Source organism: Ambystoma mexicanum, chromosome 9 (assembly GCF_040938575.1).
Source record: "Ambystoma mexicanum isolate Mex_15411 chromosome 9, UKY_AmexF1_1, whole genome shotgun sequence".
NCBI lineage: Eukaryota > Metazoa > Chordata > Amphibia > Caudata > Ambystomatidae > Ambystoma > Ambystoma mexicanum.
Window position 1 is genome coordinate 1,458,263,032 of NC_090931.1, and position 20,058 is coordinate 1,458,283,089.

Consider the following 20,058-nt stretch of genomic DNA (forward strand, 5'->3'; position numbering starts at 1 on the left):
GTCCATTACGCTAGGTTTGATTTGTTGTGAATTGTTGTATAGTGCCACCCAGTGTTATGCTCCGGGAAGCCATACAATGCCTTTGGATGCCAAGCTTGTAGTAACTTGGGACACTCCTTATGCCATGATGCTCCGGTTGCTTCTTTAATTCGTGTTATGCTGTGTCAGGCTAAGTAACGCCTTGTTTTCAATATACCTTTCATGACTTGGGCCACCCTTCAAGACTAGCAGGCTGGCAAATATTATTCAATTTTAAGTTCCGTCATGTCAAGTAAGGCTAGGCTATGCCAGTGCGTGCAATTCATAAGCAATTGGCTAGGGCCTCGGGCCTGACTGCTGTGAGACAGACATGGTACCAAGAGGGATGAGCGACAACGTAACTGTAGCTGCAACAACTTTATTAAGATTCAGGACGCCTAACTAACCCTATGCTATAGCGGGATTTCCCATCCTAACTAAACTAAAGAAAGTCTATGTCGGGCAGTCCAAAAGCAAAACTCTTTCCGTATCAAAACGCTATCTTGTCCTCAAAACTACAACAAAACTAGTGGAGATATGCTCTCAACTAAAATCAGCGTTACAAAACCAAAATGTTCAAAGAAGGTCAATTCAGATTTCCACGAAGTTAAAGTTCTCCAATTAAAGTTTACAGTCCCAATACGGCTTCTTTTTAACAAGGACTGCGCCGCCTCTTAAGTTTCCTTTTCATAGACTCGTAAATATCACAGTTCACATCAAAATTAAGATTTTGGGGTCTACCTTCCCCAAGTTCCAATGCAATAGAAATGTTCATACAACGCAGCTGTCTCAAGGCTCCTAGCCCCTGCTCCCTACCTCCCTTTCAATAACAGATTTTGGGATGAATTCAAATCGGCAATTTTGGGGGTTAGAGGAGATTGGTGTTGGAAGAAAGTGGATTATTTACAAAGACGAATATCACACTGAACACCAATCCCAAAAATAAATAAGCACATACGTCATGTTGGAGGAGGCAAACTGCACCTTCTGTTACAACCCAGAATAGGGTAAAGCAACGAAAGAAAAAGTGCTTCATATTAAGATTTTCAGGGAATCGAAAATATGGACGAGAAGAAAAAAAAAACACAAATTGGAGAATTCTTTTTTGATAATGCGCATATCATTGGAGCGTCCTTCAAAATGTGTTCTCACCACTCGCCATTGGCAAGTGATAAGGGACTCTTGACAAGTAAGACATGGTGTGCTCTATGTGTCTGGAAAACTGAGGGGGCGAGTGACTTCTACGCCTGGCATGTAATTAGCAACTTGAAATGGTTACTCCTAGTTGCAGGGAAAGTAAAGTTTTTGTAAACGGAAAGTGACAAATAAAAAATCGTGCATGTTCTCCCGACCCTCCCATGATGGAATCCGAGAGGATTGCGATTGGAGGATAGGAAGGGTTGCAGCTCCCGGCTCTTTTTGCGGTCTGCAAAGCTCCCATGATCCTCCACCTGGGGTAACTGAAGCACATCCACTCTTGTTATTTTCACTGGAATTCTGGGATTGGTCAGAATGGCGAAATCAATGAACTTGATAAATTGGAGGTCGTGTTTGGAACCGGTCATTTGCCATTGGGGAGCGGTAACTGGCTGTTGACTACTAAGAAATAGTGCGCTTTCTGCATGTGGACAACAGAGGAAGAGAGTGCCTTAAAGCTGGCAAGTAGCTACGAACTTGATATTTTTTACCCCTGGCCCCCCTCCCAGTTACAGGGAACGCTGCAGATTTACTCTGCGAACCTAGGGTCTTAGATCTGTGCGGCATCTTTTCAGGATATTAGACTCAAATAGGCAAGCGCCAGAAAAGGTTTGCAGCTGTATCAGGCGCAGATTACTGGAAGGGCTTTGGGGAATTTGCCCTCAAATTCACTCCCCCGTGGCACCCATCAGACCGCTATGTGCCTTGCCACCAGCTGTTGGGAATACTGGCGTCATTTGGGGAGTAAAATGGACAGGTGGCAAATTTGCGTTGCGGCAGGGGTCCTTCTATGGAATGGGCTGCTCACGCCATCACCTGAGCAGCGCCGGTGGCATAAAGGGACCGACATATTTATTGGTTACTCCCCATCTTTCAGTGTTGGGAGTAATGGCGTGATTTAGGGAGTAAAATGGACAGGTGGCAAACTTGCGTTGTGGCAGGGGACCTTCTATGGAAGGTGCTGCTCACGCCATCGTCTGAGCAGCACACGTGGCATAAAGAGACCAGCACATTTATTGGTTACTCCCCATCTTTCAGTGTTGGGAGTAATGGCGTGATTTGGGCAGTACAATGGACAGGGGGCAAACCTGCGATGTGGCTGGGGTCGTTCTATGGAATGGGCTGCTCACGCCATCACCTGAGCAGCGCCGGTGGCATAAAAGGACCGACATATTTATTGGTTACTCCCCATCTTTCAGTGTTGGGAGTAATGGCGTGATTTAGGGAGTAAAATGGACAGGTGGCAAACTTGCGTTGCGGCAGGGGACCTTCTATGGAAGGTGCTGCTCACGCCATCGTCTGAGCAGCACACGTGGCATAAAGAGACCAGCACATTTATTGGTTACTCGCCATCTTTCAGTGTTGGGAGCACCGGCTTCCTTGAGGGAGCAAAATAGGCAGCTAAATTGTATATGTGAAGTAGCAAGACTTGATGCGTAGTTTCACTAGATTGGTAAAATACTACACAACTAGCTCCTCAAAAGAAAAAGCACCCAACTTGGCTTTGCAGAGGCCGCACAACCCATGAATGGCAGGCACTTTACAGGATATCCCTCCTACATCTACAGTCAGCCCTCCAGATAAGGAGTCCTCTCTCTCTTCTCTCCTTCCTTCCTTCCTTCCTTCCTTCCTCATACTCGGGACATTGCCCAGAAGTCCCACTTTCAGCTTTTCCTTCCGAAAGGAATTCTACCTTTCCCCACCTTCTCCCAGAGACTCAATGTTACCCGGACTCTGGTTCTCTATAGGCTTGACTACTGACTATTGCAATAGCCTCCTCCTTAATCTACCTTATTCCACTCTGCGACCCCTCCAGCTAATCCAGAATAGGGCAGCAAGACTTATCCTTGGCCTCAAGCCCAGGGACTGCATATCTCCTGCCCTACAAAGTCTTCACTGGCTCCCGATCACAGCACGCATTAAATTCAAATCCCTCTGCATCATTCACAATGCTGTCTGGGGCCAGGCACCACTCAATCCGCAACTCTTTCTGACCAAATACTCCCCCTCTAGACACCTGCGTTCCTATGGCACCAACTCCTTGTGTGTGTGAAGAGGTTTGCTAAACGGAGAGCAGGTGGCCGATCGCTTTCCTCAGCAGGCTCCCTTCTTTGGAACAGCATCCCCCTCCCTCTTGAGCAGGGCCTCCTTAAGTTCTGGAAAAGCCTCAAGACCTTCCTCTTTACCACTTCCTTCACTCCATCTCTTCCATGCTAATCGCACAGTAGCTTGACTGGTCTGCAGGGCCCCTATGCATCATCGGGGCCCTGAACTCCCACATCTTATCCCGGCTGCTGGCTATCCGCTGCACTTCCTTCGGTTTACCCTCCACCACTGGAGGTTTCATAGCACTTCACCTGCTGCTCTCCATGAGCACCACAGCACATATCCCATGCCCCTCACTCCTCTGCACTTGCACGTTCTGAACACTCACAAGGCATGATAGGAGATTTCTAAACGCAGACCTGGGGATTGAACCTGTGTTGCTCTCTGTCGTCTTGCTTCCAAGACGAGCATGTTGCCCATGAGCTATCATCCCGAGACAATAGTAGGTTTGTCGTCCCCCTCCCCATTGTCGCTTCTTATTTTGTTGTATTTAACATTGTTGTAGCTACACTGTCTATCATCCCCTGTCCCTCCCTGTTGCCCTGTGGGCACTTTGAAACATTATTTGCTTCCCGTATAAGCACCTAACAAGTGAACAATAAATAAACTTAATCAGGTAATGAGTGCAGTAAAATGATGGGAACTAGCCACCAGTACAATATCCCTTTCTTTAGAAGTCCAACCCCAAGATGCATGGGGCCTAGTGCCCAAAGATCACAGGTTCCAATACAGGCTTCCTATTAGGTATGAGTGCGCTTAAAAGGATGCAATGGGCTTATGGTGGTGATTAGTTTCAAACTAATTAAATGTTCTACAACAATTTACCAGAAGACAGGCCAGATCACTCTTCCAGGCCCAAGGCTAACCCAGGGGCAGGATATCCAACCTAGGAGACAAAGGGATTTGTTTCCAATTATATCCTATGGCCGACTGTGGGGTTATCGGGAGCATGGTCTTTCGTCCTGTGTTCCAGTGAGAGGTGGCCTGGGGTTGAAGGTTCGGGGATTCTTCACTTAGTGAGAATCAGCGAGATGCAATCCCTGTCGATGAAGAAATGCAGATTCCACTGATGCAGACCTCTTCAGGACACTTCACAGGAAGGAGAAGGCGATAACAGTTTGCAGGTGAAGAAAGGCGTCCTGCCAGTCACGGTCACAGAGCTTGCTCCAAGACAGGATCACTTGAAGATCGTGTGATGAATCTGATGATGTCATCACTCCATTCCGGAGGCATCTTCTCCTCTTGTGGACAGGGGATGCAGCCGCTACCTGATCCGTACCCTAGGGGCAGCTAGATGAGAGAGGACCACATGGTGGGAAACGACCCTGAGGGGGATGACATGACATCAGGGGAAATCACATACCCCCCTTTTCCCTTTTAGGGAGGTTCCTCCCTTCATCATGCCTTGATGACCTATTATAACACTCTCCCTCAACCACTTGCCAAATCTGCTTCAAGTATTCCCCAATATCACCTAAAGAATAGATTAGCAACAACAGACGAGGAAGAGGCAGGGAGCAATGATTACTCCTAATGAAAATCACCATCTGGAGTCTAGTCGCTGGGGAGATTCGATTGGCCAGACATGGTTTAAAACCATGCCGGGAAGAGAAGCATGGAGTTCTCCAGCTAAGGACAGAGAGTACCGGTGGTGAGGTGGATGTCCAAGCAGCTACACGGAGTGAGAGGGCAGCCCAGTGAGCGACGCGCTCAGTGAGACTCCGCAGAAACCGGAACGAAGCATGAGGAAGCAAGATGTGCTTCCTGATCACTACAGAGGCTGAAAAGCCGACTGAAGCCCATATGCCTACTGGAGGAGCCGGCAAGGGCAGAGAGAGACACGGGAGCTTAAGAAACACCCAACTTGAAGTCGGGAATGCAGAGAAAGCACAAGAAGAGAACCAGTGAGCCCATGGAAAGGGTTGGGATACCGAAGCACTGTCGGGCGAGATAACAAAAGCCCTAGACAGTGGGACTGGGGTCGGGGACCTTGAGTACGCATTTGGGGGAGACCAAGAAGGGAAACCAGAAAGACATTACGTGTTGAAAACCTGGTAGAAAAATATACCAAGTGTTTGGAAAGCAAGCTGAATGATTATATTAAAAGTACCAAACACACGTTGTTGAAAGAAACTGCATAAAAGTCCTGGCAGAGAGTATACCAGGGAAAGTTCAATGTTTGTGATAAATTATAGTAAGAAGAGAATCTCAATGAAGATCCATGCCCTTAAGATTGTGAATTGTTATAAAATGTTGAACGAGCATGGCAGGGAAGTATGCCAGGTGACTTGTCAGTCTGGGACACACCCAAATTGTAATACAGTGAAAAGAGAATCCCAAGGAAGACATATGCTAATAGGATTTTCAACTGTCTTGAATATGAAGAGAAACTTGGGGATGGGAGCAGTTTTCTCAGGACCAGTCAATCTACTAAGAGGAAGGAGTTATCCTCTTGGGTTACATGGAATTTGGTTATTCTTTATTTAACTTTTTCATTTAAGAAAAGGAATCTGGGGAGGGAGTCATACCCTGGAACTGTGAACATTGTCCACTTTTTAGTTGGATTTGAACATATGTGCACTTCGAGAATCAAAGACAATATACTTTGCACCTTAGAGTTAGTTTTAGTGAGAGTGCCAGGATAGGATTTCGGACACAGCACATATGTACTCCTGCTAGAATAGAGATAGTGAGGCATGTTCCAACCCCTTTATCATTTAATAAAGGTTTATAGGATAAAACATAGGTCCTCTGTGTCTACGTCTCATTCCTGGCTCCTCCAATAGGAGGCTGGGTTTTGGGGAGAAAGCGACTTAAGGCACAAGCTGGCGACCACTAAATTTGCGGGCTTGAACGCTGACTGTTCTGACGAGGTAACCCACAAGGGAGCTGGTCTGTCTACCGGGCAGTCCAGGGACACTTCAAAAGGCTCTTTGGGGCTGGATCCCAGAGAAAGCAACAGTACAAATGTAACCGCTGCCACCAGCTTCTCTTAAAAGTAGCCAAAAATCCTATGTGTAAAAAGCTAGGGTGATACAAAAGAACCCCTGTAGTTCAATGCAATGTAAACTGCCATGTGCAATGTAAAAACACAAGACTTCAAAAAGAGAAATAAAGTTTCCCAGTACTGATAGTCCGAAGTACTGATCAGTTTTCCGCATAACAATGATAAAAAGGGAATTGAAGCCGAAGGCTTTAGTTCCCTTCAAAAAGTCATGACCGGATCAAAAACAGACCAAAAAGAATGGGGCTCCATAGATAAATATGCAGGGAAAGTTGCAAAAACATACCTCACATACGATGGATGCTGGTGTTAGGCACCGTAATAATACATTGGTTGTAAACTTTCATACATGGTTCCATCCTTGACGGACCTGGGATCTGTCTCGATGTCAGGGACTACACTTCCCAAGATCCAGAGCACCTGACCAGCTGCATCACATGACGCATTACATGTCCCTTCCATCATGAGATGTGGAAGCCACTCCATAGCCGCAGGGATTCAATGTCTGCTTTCCCGCATAGCATCTCAAACTGTTTGTTTTCTGAGTAGCGTAATCAGATTTACTAATCTCCTGGCTTCTGTCCTTGATTTCTGTTTAACCAGACTTTTGGCTTGCCTTAAAGGGAGTCTGTTCTGGTAACTTTACTTTCCCTTGTACCCCCGGATTGGATCTGCTAGTTTACTTTAATTGTTTCGTTTCCTTGGATTGCTTTTGAATTATTCCTTCCGTGACTTTGGCTTCTTGAACATTGATCTTTCTGGGACTCTTCCTGAGGATCTTTTCCCAGACTATTGGATTGCCTGCACTTCCAGTTTTGACCCTCCTTAGAATCCATATACCTGGCATGTGGATGAGATGGTGACACGGATGTATATGGGAATATGAGGCTACTTGTGGCATATGATGGATGCGCCTGAACCTGCAAATATGTACAGTGTACCCGATAACTTACTTGGCGTAATTTGTTAATACTTGGGCTTCTCTGACTGAATTTGCAATGGAATGGAAATGTTTGAACATGCAAGTCTGTGCCTTGCAGTAGATGGTTATAGCTTTGTTATGAGGCTCTACAGGGCATAAGATGGCAGTATTTGGGCTTTCAATGCTGCACTTGCAATACGAGGCAGTACTTTGCATGCATGACTTAAGGGGAAACAGTTCTTTAGGCGTTTAACTGGGTGGCACCCAAGCATGTGAAGATGCACTTTATACCTGGCAAGTGGGGCGGTTAATAATAGCCTCGACATCCAAAGCATTGAATGCAAAAGCCTCAAAAAAAAAATGCATCGAAAAAATGCATTTTGTTTCAATTTTTTTTAATTGGGCCCCCAACCCCTGTTTTTTTACCCCTTAAAACCCATTTTAATAAATAAAAAAAAAAACCTTTCCCTACAAAGAAATGCATTTTTTCGAGGCTTTTGCATTTGATGCTTTGTATTCGAGGGAATCACTGGATACCATGTCGGGTTACAGCAAGCATAAAATGGCAGTAACTGCCTAGATGTGGCTGTGCTGCCACATGAAAGCAGTGCCTCCAGCCTCTGCTATGTGCCACTGACATAACAGCACCACGGCCACATAACAGCGCTCTAGTCAATACGGTCTGATTAAGTGACTTATACTATCAAGTATGCACAAATTGTAGTTTTTGTTTCTATCAGTGATGCCACTTAGTGCAAGGTCATCAGGGTCTGATGCCCCTTGCTTTACTCCTGGTACATTGGTGAATTGGTGTCCCTGGTAGTAACTCTGTGTAGACCCTCTTACCTGCAGTGTAGCCCCGTGAAGAATGATGGATTCTCGTACCCTCACCCCGGCCCCAACCGTCACGCCTTTACCAATGGAGACATTGGGACCCAGCTGTGGAGACAGAGTGGAGTGATTAGACATGGTGAACAGAGAAGACGAACAATATCAAAATCACTGTTGCAATGAGATCATCCAATCACACCGAAAAGCTGACGATATCAAATAAATTAGAGCTCATTTGTCTTCAGAAGAACATATAAATCGTACATAACCTATAACAAAAGGTGTGTTTCTATGTATTTGATTTAAACATGTTTTCTGGTACCGGAGAGTGGTAGAAACGAGTTAAGGTAATACATTTTGTCTTGCAGTGAAGAGTTATAATGAAAACTCCTTGACTATTTGTTAGGGGAGTTTTCCTAAATTCCTACTGGCAGTAAGACTTTAGTAAGATATCCCAGTGGTTTGTAGATCCCCACCTCTTAGTATCAGTTTGTACTAACTCAGGACCCTGGTAGAGTGGCAGAGCAGTCAGGCTTATCTTAAGAGGAAGATGTGAGCTGTAGGTAAGTACACTGAAACTAGCTAGACAGGCACAGCAAAGTATGAAATGTACTCTTACAAGTTATATAAACATATATATTTACACCAGAAATCACTTTAAATGCTTATACTAGAACACTTAGGAAAACTTGATAATAAACTTCAAAGGGCACTTTCACTTTCGTGTGTGTTTGCAATTACATTTGTAGAAACGTTAGAAAGGGGAAAAACAATGGGCCGGATTATGAGGTTGGCGGTAACCCTGTAACCCTGTCAAGTACCAAATCTGGCACTTGATTTCCAGGTGCCACCAGGACACTAGAAGTCCGTGCGGTGCGGGAAATCAGGCGCTGGATTTTGTAACTCCCCAATCCCATAGAGGGAGTGGGGAGACAAAAGCGCTGGCACCGTTGCCAACGCTTCCGTGAAGTATCTGTCTACCGGGGCCGCTGCGCCCGGCACAGCCCTTGCAGGCAGACTCGTAGTGTGGCGGTCTGGGAACAAGGGTGCCGGTAAGCTTACCGGCAACCCTTGTTTCTGGACCGCCACACTTGTAATGAGGCCCAATGTTATCGTATTATCGGTTATTGCGCACTCATGCAGTTTTCAATGGTTTATACGGTAATGCATTTACTCTCCAAACACATATAGTAAAGTCACTTAAAGGGAGGAAAATGGTTAGTTCGTGTCACATAAGCTTGCTTCAAGGTTCTAGAGAGGGTTTCTTTGCATAGTAAGTCCTTTAAGTCCCAAAACGCAACCCTAGCTAAAGGCAGTTTGGCGAGGGCTTAAAGTCTTTACAAGCAGCGAATTATGTAGAGGTCCTGTGGCTTTCTTCCTGTCTCTAGAGTTATTGAAGCAGCAAATTAACTAACCAGAGAACTCAAAATGGACTTGAGGAAGGGACACAAGCAGCGGCTTGAGTCTGAGGTAAAAGGGGGTTTCCCTGGACACCTCTACGTGCACTCAAACATTCTGGAGCGACTTCCTGAAATCAGATAAGCAAAACCTGTTTCCCCACAGTACCATAGGTTAGAAGAAAATGTTCGTACTGGATGCTCCGCGATGTTGCAGCTCTGAACCCGACCTCCAAATTCTTTGGTCTGATGACTGGACCTCTAAGCAGCAGTCTCGAAGGAGGACCTGTAGCATGACTTTCAGCAACCTTTGTTCACTCTGCTGTTTTGGGGTCTTTTCTGCAGCACCAACAAAGGACACAGATCGCCCGGTCAATCTTCTTTGCTTCCTGCAGTCCCACATTCTGATGAGGGGGTCTGGGTGAGTTGGATCGGATCTCTGGAGTGTCCTTATGGGTTCAGCAAAGATTTGGATGGATTCGGTCTTTCCAGGACGATGCACTTAAAAATGGGCAGCAAGTCTCCTGGTATTGGGGTTCTGCAGCTCTGCAAACTCCTAGGACCTCGGGAGATGGCTCGTTTCAAAGTTAGTCTTGCGTCTGGTTGTTCCCACCACCCAAAGGGAAGGGGTCGTCCTCTTCGGAGCTCCTCTGTCGCACAGGAAACGGGGTCAGGACAGCAGTGGTCGCTTCATGGTGTTGCAAAGGGTCTTCCGGCATCTCTAGTCATCTTCCAGTGGTCGACTTGCTTTTCACTCCAGAAGCCTCACATTTTATACAGTTCCAGCACACACTCCTCTGCAATCTCTCAGCATTTTACAGAAAGGGACGTTTGTCTATCCAATCAGGACAGCCAGACCCCCCCCCCCGTGGGAGCTGGACCTATTTAGGCCCTCTGCCAGACAGAGGCCAGGAGGGTGCAAAACTCCTCCCCTACTAGAAAGTCACAGGAGCAGAGAAGGGGGATACTAGGTATCCCTTTGGCACTGCATTGAAGGTGGGGTGTGCCAATCTCTCAGTCTATACAGTTTAGGGAGAGATACTAGGTATCCATCTATCCCCAAGAACTGTACTTACTTGTTGATATTAAAAGAGAATCTTAAAGGAGGACCCTAAGGGTCCCCAGCAACCCCGCCCGTAAGGAGCTGTGTGCTGCCTTAGAAGAACACAGATGCTTTTAAGAGCTATGGAGTAGACAGCCTCCATTTTACAGGTAGAACACAAAGTACAGAGTTCCAAAAGACAGAGCCTAAAAGATGGATGAGTGGAAAAAGGCTCCACTCATTTAGGATTTAAAGAAAAAGGTCCAGAAGTCCAGCAAAAACGTGCTGGTGGTCTCACTAGGAGAGAGGATGAAGCATAAAAATGATAAATCTCCCTAACAATATTGTCCACAATAACGTTCCTTAAAGCAGGCAGAAATGCTTAAACAATGGTTAAATGTCGACTATAGTGTACCACATGAATCCCTCAATGATATCCACGCCCTCCCATGACACTCAACAGTTACCCCTGATGATCTTGTATTGTTTCAAGTGCTACGCGACTGCTCCCCCTGGTTTTTCTCCCTCACATCTCGCATCACTTTTTATTAATTTTAAGGCACTCAGCAGCAGGATTGCCATTGACATTCTTTGTCCTTTATGTAAAACTAGTGGAACAACCAGTGTACACTAGCCAAAATGCATAAAAAAATACATTTTCAGAGTGTTAATAGAGACAGTGTGGAGGAGCGATATGCTAAAACTCATTGTATTTACAGAAAGTCCTCTGTATGGGGGGAAACATGTAATTCATGTTGTTGGAGAAATAGTGCTTAGTTAAATTAATTTCTGTATTTTCTTAGTGTATGCAACTTGAAGTATGCCATTTAAGTAGTATCCCTGTCTTGGGCTTTTTCTGCAGCTAATTGTATGTTATTATTGTTGTAATAGACATTTTGTTTGCCGGGAAGATGAACTTGAAGTCTTATTATTGCATGTGTAAGGCAACAGCTCCCTCTAATGGTGATAACAGGTAAAGCAGGCAGTCTCTACAGTACAATTTGATGTCTTATTGTGGGATGCTTAAGGCAACAGCTCCCTCTAGCGGTGGTAACAGGAGAAGCAGGCGCATGATGGCTCCGGACACATACATCTAGCATTTTATTATACAGCATGATATATTATTGCTCAAAACACACATTTCCTCTATCGACAATAAATATACAAATGATGAAGTGCTCCCAAATTGTTCTAAAAGAGTGGTTTTACAAGAACAGCTAATATGTAGAGAGAGAGAGAGAGAGAAAGTGTGTGTGTGGGTATTCAAGGTTAGACCCATAGAACAATATTTTCAGCTATAACAGTATTAAACTGATCAGAGGACAATATACAATAGAAATCATACAAATGGAAAATCATGTGAAATGTAATGAAAAGATGATTCCTCACTGTGCATCCACAGAGTACCCTCGCAATCCTAAATCAAACAAAGACCTTAACATTGTTTGGTGGCTCGAGCAGAGGAAAGCAACTTCAGCTGCAACCGCTATTATGATGCATGCTGCTGCAGGCAGTTCTCTTTCCTACCATGACAGTGTCTTAATATCACTGCTGATCAAATCACTGCCAGGGGACTGGAAGCATCAATGTCAAAGCTGGCATTGCGGGAGAGATGGAGGCCATCACACCGCTTCATACCTCTGATGTATAGTATACAAGAGACAAACTAACCAACTGACTTTGCTTTGTCCAACACAGGGCTGCACCACCAATATCTGACCCTGTTGATCATACAATACTTACCACAGCAGAGGGGTCAACAATAGCCGTAGGATGAATGTAAACACTTCCTGCAAAACACAAGAATTGTATTGGTTACTGATGGAATGGCCTGAAAAGGCAGAAGTGTGGTAAAATACAGGCTCCAGCATAGGCCAATCACAATGTATTTAGACCATGTGCACAAGAATTGTGTAAAAGTAGTCACAGTAGTGACTCTTGATCGCAGACTAGCAAACAGACCTCCTTTGTTTATACCAGGGCTCTGTAACCTTTGACTCTCCAGATGTTTATAACATAACCCCCATCAGTCGTAACCAGCATAGCCACTAGAGAGGGGGTCAAGGGAATTGTACTCCAAAAAACCTGGAGAACCATAGGTTGCATTCCCCTGCTCTAGACTGACTGAAGCTTCTCCCCAGTAGAGAACAGGCCACTGGCTTTCATGGAAAAGAAAACAATAATCCTTGGGACACCCAAGGGATGGACGGACAAACACCTCCTCCACCCCCCCCCCACCTTATAGATCTCTCAGTGAGGGTGGAGGAGTGTATAAAGGAGTTAGGAGTGCATGGGTTACTACACCGTGAAAGGGAAATGGTGCACATGGTTTTGAAGCTTTAAGTCAATGAATGGTGCTTCAGAGTTTGTTGGAAAAATAAGGTCAGGGCAACAGTGTAAACCGACTTAGTCTCGGACGTTCTCCAGAATCTGGAAGGGATTTCAAAAGCTTACTGCAGGTGGATTATTGCCCCCCACAAATGTGTATTGTGCTGCGGGTATTGTTGTAAACCTTTCCTTGTTCACTGTGAAAGCCCTAGCCGTGTAGCAAGAGTTTGGTTGTGCGTCACCTGACCAGTGGCTGCCTTGTATCTTGGCCATTCTATCCTGCTGGCTAAATACAGATAGGCATGAATGCATGTTATGAGGTCACCACGGGCAGACATGTGGTAAAGGTGGAATGCTACATGGCAGAACCTAAATTTGTAATGTTTCTGACCTAACGAAAAGCAAAGGTAGTTTAGCGCGGAGTATTACAATTTGTTTTTCGAAACTCGAAAAGGGGTGTTGAACTAGGGCGTGCCAGTAATACTATCCCTAGTGTGATGTCCACTGTACCCATGATCCCTCACACGTGTAGGACCCTCAGATTGTATTTTTTCTGACATGAGGTAGCATGAGGAGTAGCGTGAGCACAGAGTATCCAAGCAGATGAGATAGATAAGACTACAAGCATCCATGCACCTTCCCTCAGAGGGGAGGAAGGGCAGGCGCATGTGAATCTAAGCAGATACAAGCATCAGAACTACGATTACGGTGAATAATGTACTCCTTCTGAGGCTTGTGGAATCTGCTTAGATCACATGCTGTGCATAGATTAGCGAGCAGTGTTAGAAGAAGGAGGTGGGATGTGAGAAGGATCATGAGCGAACAGATGTCTTAGATCTGCTTGTCCCACTTGAGTATCTGTCTTGGAAGGAGTGTCAATGCAGTAGTGCTGAGTAAAGGTGTGAATAGAGCTCCATGTAGCTGCTTTGCAAATGGTGTCAAGGGGTACATTTGCAATGAAAGCCAGAGTGGCCCCAGTACCTCTTGTAGAGTGGGCCCTCGGCGTAAAAGGCAGTGTCTTATCTGAAAAGGAGTAGCACAGTTGGATACATCGGACCATCCATTTAGAGCTGGCGCCTTTAGAGACGCGGTCTGGTCTTGTCCACGTAGTAGAGGATAGCTCTCCTCACATCTAGTGTGTGGAGTTTCACCTCAGCAGAGCTTTTGGGTTCTTGGAAGAAGGCCGGTAGCTTGATGGACTGGTTAACATGGAATTTTCAAATAAACTTAGGTGAGAACCTAGGGTGAGTGCGTAAAACCAGTTTATCCTTATGAACAGCAAAGAAAGCATCCTGCACTGACAGAGCCTGAATTTCACTGACCCTTCTTATGGATGTAATGGCTACTAAGAAGGCTGTTTTATAAGTCAGGTGTTCGAGACTAGCTTTATGCATGGGTTCGAAGGGAGGTCCCATGAGTTTAGCAAGCACCACATTAAGGTCCCAACGGTGTCCGGTCATTTGGTCGAAAATAAATGGTCGAATGACCATTTGATCGAATCAAAATGGTCAGAAAAAAAAGTCGAATTTATTTATTCATTTATTTATATATATATTTTAGTTTGGTTACTTAAAAAATATTTTTGAATAAAGAAAAAGGGGGGTTGGGGGGGGAACCCCCCCCATAAATAAAAAAAATGTAAAAAAAAATTCGACTTTTTTTTTCCGACCATTTTACATCGATCAAATGGTCATTCGACCATTTATTTTCGACCAAATGACTGGTAACCGGTCCCAACCTGGTGGTGTGTTAGAAATTGGAGGGTGCAGTCTCTTTACCCCCGTCACGATGCCTGCCCCCGGAAAGCCAGACCAGGCCCAGCAACCCCGGAAGCAGGCATCATGCCACTTGAAGCATGCCCAAAACCCCCAGTTAGGGGCTCTTTGGCTACAGTCCTGGCGCCTATTGCGCCAGGCTCATAAGAATAAAGTCAGTCCTGGCGCCATGGGCGCCAGGCTCATTACAGAAATCTTACCTGTTGCAGACCATGCTGCATACCCACCTGATGCAGACCATGCTGCACGAAGCCACAAGCCAAATGAGGCTTAAAGGGACTACTTTACCTCAGGGACTCCTTTCCTCTCGGGTGGGGCTGTGGAAGAATACTTACCTGGGACTTCTTCCAAGGCTATTTAAGCCACACCCAGACAGCCACACATGCTTCGCGTTATTCTGCTTGCTGCAGCGAAACGCTCACCATGTCTTCAGCAGCTCCAGTCTTCCGCCACGCCCGCTTCAGCCCTGGAACACCTGAAACAAGAAAAGGAGAAGGAGAAGAGGTCAGAACAAAACCCTTACCTGAATCCTTGATCCAGCACATCGTCGATCTGGAAGAGAGAAGCCTTCTCAGGTGCATTGCCACACACCTCGCAGAGCCGCGCTGAACTCACCAACCGAGGCTGCATTCCTTTACTCCATCTCGAATCCAGCATCTCCAGGCCATTCTTCAACGCCTGGGGGAGACAAGAACAGATAGGTGAGCAAGGGCAATACAAACAACCCCCAAAGACTTCCCTGATTTACCATAGGGGGGTACTCACCTCATCTCGGGTCGGCGTAGTCAATTCTGCATCACTGCCGCACCCCGGCCCCTAAGGGGAAAAAACAAGGACAATACAAATCACCCCCAAAGACTTTCCTGATTTACCACAGGGGAGTACTCACCTCATTTCGGGTCGGCGCAGTTAATTCTGCATCATCGCTGTACCCCGGCCCCAAAGGGGAGAACCACAATAGACTTACCAGGATCTTACCAATTGCCACTTGGAACTCTTCTGGTGGTTAAAATCCGCAACCTGCAAGGAATCTGGCAGAGTGAAGATCAGACTTTTGAACTCTTACGAACAATTGGAGTCAATACTGGAACTCACCAATTCCTCCACGCCAGTGAATTAACTGGTCGTCTATGCGCCCCTGCGCTCGACGCAGGATGGAGAGCTCATCTTTCCAAATCTTCAGGTGAGATTAAGAGGGAACTTCAGGAGTGTTCTGTGGGCAGACAAGGGGAGTGGGAAGGCGGGTTAACGCTCAGATTACGGGAGGTTAATTCCCTTTCTCCATTGCAGAAAGATATTCGTACGAGTCCAACAAACGAAGCTAAGTGGGTCTGTCCAGTCTGTCATCTCGGCTCTACGTGCTACTCTGGTGGAAGCAACAGCGGGCCAGTCCAGATCGACGCCCCTGTGGGAATCAGGTGAGCGTAACAACCCCTTCCATAAAGGCTTTGACTACTGGCATTTTCCACCACGACACCTTGTTATGAGAGGTGGTGTAGGCTGACTGCGCCGCCAGGTGTACCTTGAGTGAAGTAAATACTAACCCTGCATCCAGTAGGTGGAGCATATGGGTGACCATATTGGAAGGAATACAAACAATTGGGTTGATTTGTTTATTCTGGCACCAAATTACAAATCTTTTCCACTTATCAAAGTAACAGTGTCTTGTGTTCGGTTTTCTAGACTCTTAAGATGTTAAGATGCTTCTCTTAAGGCAAGTAGTGTGCCAAACGAATTAAAAGCTACCATGGTTACCCCTATTCTAAAAAAAACGGGATTGCCAATGGATAATCCTTTAAATTTCCGACCTATTTCCAACACACCCTTCTTACTTAAGATTCTGGATAGAGTGGCTTACAGTCAACTTGCAGAGCACTTAGACCTGCATTACATCCTCCACCCCGATCAGTCAGGTTTTAGGAAAAAATATGGGACGGAAACTTCACTATTGGAATTGAAATCAAAATTAATGGGGGAAATGGATAAAAGTGGACTATCCCTGATAATCTCACTAGATCAGTCAGTGGCCTTTGATTTAGTGGAGCACTCGATCTTAATCCCAAGGCTACAGGAGGTGGCTAATCTCTCAGAACCAGCAACCCTGTGGATCGCCTCTTTTTTGGAGAACAGAACAAGTAGAGTCTGCTCGGCTACGGCTGAAGCTGACCCACTTTCTGTTCTTTATGGGGTCCCACAAGGTGCAAGTCTGTCCCCTTGTCTGTACAATTTGTTCATGGCCCCTTTCTTCTATATGTTACAAGGGGGTTGTGATCTCTAATTATGCAGACGACACTGAATGTGTTATTAAGCTGTCGGGACACCACAAAAAGGATGAGGCGGAGGTGAATAGAGTTTTTTCCCAAATTGAAAAATGGATGCTGAATAATTTTCTAGCTCTTAATCGCAGTAAGACCGAGCTGCTGATAGTCGGTAGTTCTAAGGCGATTGGCAAGTTGAGTCAAGATTACAGCTCCTTCACATTGGGGGAGGACATCATTACTCCCTTATCTAAGACAAACATTTTAGGCGTGATCTTGGACTCGACATTAAGCATGAAAGCCCATGTCTCATCAGTGGTGGCAGGGGTAGTCTAACACATCAGACTTTTGGCTCTTCTGAGGCCCATGATTTCGCAGGAAAGTGCAGAGACCATAGACAGGGCAATTATAGGTGCCAAATTGGACTATTGTTGTAGCCTCCTGCTGGGCATTAATCAAAGAGAGCTGCATAGACTGCAGGTAGCCCAGAATTGGGCGGTTAGAGTGGTTCTTAGACTTCCAAGGTATAGCCATGTAACGGTGGCCAGACGCTCATTACACTGGCTACCTATTGAAGCCAGGATTCATTTTAGAGTACTGGTTATAGTTTGCAAATGTCGGTCTCAAGTAATGCCTGAGTATTTACAACAGTATATAATTTCCAAGAGTAATGTACGATCTTTGAGATCTGATTTCTCTAATCAAATTATACAGCCAAGATGTAAAACAACAAAGGCGGAAAAAGGAGCATTTGAGGTGAGGGCCCCCTCGCTTTGGAACAATTTTCCTTCAAGCTTAAGGAGTCACTCCTCTCTTGCATCGTTCAAGAAGGAATTGAAGACATTCTTGTTTGTCTGACCTTGGGAACATAAGGATGTCTCCAATTAGGGGATAGTGGAATAAACGCTGAGGAGTCTTATATTTCATCTCTAAGCCTGTCCTCTTTTGTGCTATATGTTTTTCCGTTGTCAGCGCCTTTATGCCTAACGGTCAATAGTGCGCTTAACAAATGAAATGTAATGTAAAGTAATGCATCTCTGGGATAAATTGAGATGCCTGAACTCTATGACTTCAGGAGCCATGCTGCCAAGTTCATTGAGTTGGGTTGAGGGTTCACTGTCTGTCCTTCATGCTGCGAGAGTGGATTGTACCAGCATGGGAGTTTGATGGGGTCGCACACCGCCAGCATGCATAGTAGATTGTACCAGCACGGGAATTTGATGGGGTCGCACACCACCAGCTTGCATAGGTGTGGAAACCATGGTTGTCTCGCCCACATAGGAGCAACTAGGATGAGTGTCATTGATTCCCTGTGTATCTTGTTGACCACCTTCCTCATCAGAGGGGTTGGTGGAAAAGCGTAGGCAAACATCCCTGACCAATTCATCCATAGAGCGTTCCCCTTGGAGCCTGGCTGGGGGAACCTGGATGCAAAGTCTGGCCATTGTCTTTTTTCGCTTGTGGCGAACAGGTCTATAGTGGGGAAACCCCACTGAGAGAAGATCTACGATTTCTTCGTGTAGTCGCCATTCGTGTTCCTCTGGGAGGGGATCTCTGCTCAAAGCGTCCGCTAGTGAATTGAGATCCCCTGGAACATGTTGGGATGACAGGTAAATGTTCCGTCTGAGTGCCCATTTCCAAAATTTCTGGGCAAGCTTGGACAGATTTGGCGAACGAGTGCCCCCTTGTTTGTTTAGGTAAAACATCAATGTCGTGCTGTCTGTTAGGATCTGCACTGACAGGTTAGATAGGAGGGGTTCGAATGCCCGAAGCGCTCTGAAGACTGCCAGAAGTTCTAGCAGGTTGATGTGATTCTGAGCCACTGTGTGAGACCAGAGACCCTGAGCTGTGTGGTGAAGGTGGTGAGCTCCCCACCCTGACAGGGATGCGTCTGTTGTGAGGACAGCTTGTATTTCTGGATCGTTAAAGGGTTTCCCCTTTGTAAGAATCTCTCTTGTCCACCAGCGAAGACTCTGTACTAGTGTTGGTGAAACGACCACTAGATCGTCCCACTGACCACTTGCCTGAGACTACTGTTTCACTAACCATTCCTGCATGGGTCGCATGCACAGACGCACGTGGGGAACCAGGTAAATGCATGATGCCATCGTGCATAGCAAACACATCACTTTGCGCACCCTTATCTGGCGACCAGACTGATATTGAGGAGTTTGCAGCAACAGATTCCGAATTCTTTCCTCCGACGGAAAGGCCAACCCCTCTTGGGTGTCTAGGACAGCTCCTAGGAACAGTTTTGAGGTGCTTGGCACCAGGCTTGATTTTTTCTCGTTGATTGAGAAGCCCAATTGGAAGAGGAGGTCGATTATTCTTTGAATGTTGGATCTGCAAATTACGGGGGTTCCCCTGTGATGAGCCAGTCATCCAGGTAAGGGTACACCGGGATTGCCTCCCTGCGTAGGTGCGCCGCCACCACCGCCAGTACCTTGGTGAATACCCTTGGTGAATACCCTTGGAGCCGAGGCTATTCCGAAGGGCAGCACCTTGAACTGGTAGTGCTGGCTGTCTTATCTTGAAACGCAAGAATCTTCTGTGCGCTAGGAACATGGAAATATGAAAATGGGCATCTTTCATATCCAATGTTGCCATGTAATCTCCTCTTTTTAGTAGGGGGATTACTTCCTGCAGTTTAGTCATGCAGAATTTTTGTGGCTTGACATACTTGTTTGTAGGGCGTAAGTCTAATACTGTGCGCATCGTTAGATCTTTTTTTGGCGCAAGGAAGTAGGTTGAATAAATACCCTTATTTACCTGGTTGCCCAGGACTAGTTCTATTGCGTCCTTTGCAAGAAGAACAATCTCCTCGAGGAGGATTCTTTGGTGCTCCAAGGAGTGTATCTTCTGTCTTGGAGGATGGTTGCAGGAGCGTTCTAGTAGCTCTATACAGTATCCTGCGGACACTGGACAGCACCCATCTGTCCAAAGTGATCCCTTCCCATGCGTGGGTGAAGATGGAAATGCACCCCCCTACTGGGGATGCATGGGAAGGGACCCGGAGCGGAACGTCACCGTTTACTGGGTGGCGTAGTGCCTCTACCTGGGCTGCCTCTCCCTCTACCACGGCCCCTCTTTTGACCTCTGGCGAAACCTTGGGTAGCCCGTTGATTGCCGTCCCATGAGGTTCCTTGACTTTGATAGTAACTGGACCCTCTTTTGGAGTTT

The 20,058-nt window shown here is 46.1% G+C and overlaps 1 protein-coding gene across 2 annotated transcripts in view; it reads right to left on the reverse strand.

The window, feature by feature from the left end:
• The window catches only part of GMPPA (GDP-mannose pyrophosphorylase A), a 191,947-nt gene that overhangs the window by 35,013 nt on the left and 136,876 nt on the right, over window positions 1-20,058 (reverse strand). For both annotated transcript variants that reach the window (XM_069616877.1, XM_069616878.1), the window contains exons 10-11: window positions 12,261-12,307; window positions 8,094-8,186 (exon numbers count right to left, since the gene is read on the reverse strand). In XM_069616877.1, the coding sequence (XP_069472978.1) occupies window positions 8,094-8,186; window positions 12,261-12,307 (140 nt within the window). The remainder of the gene's footprint in view (window positions 1-8,093; window positions 8,187-12,260; window positions 12,308-20,058) is intronic.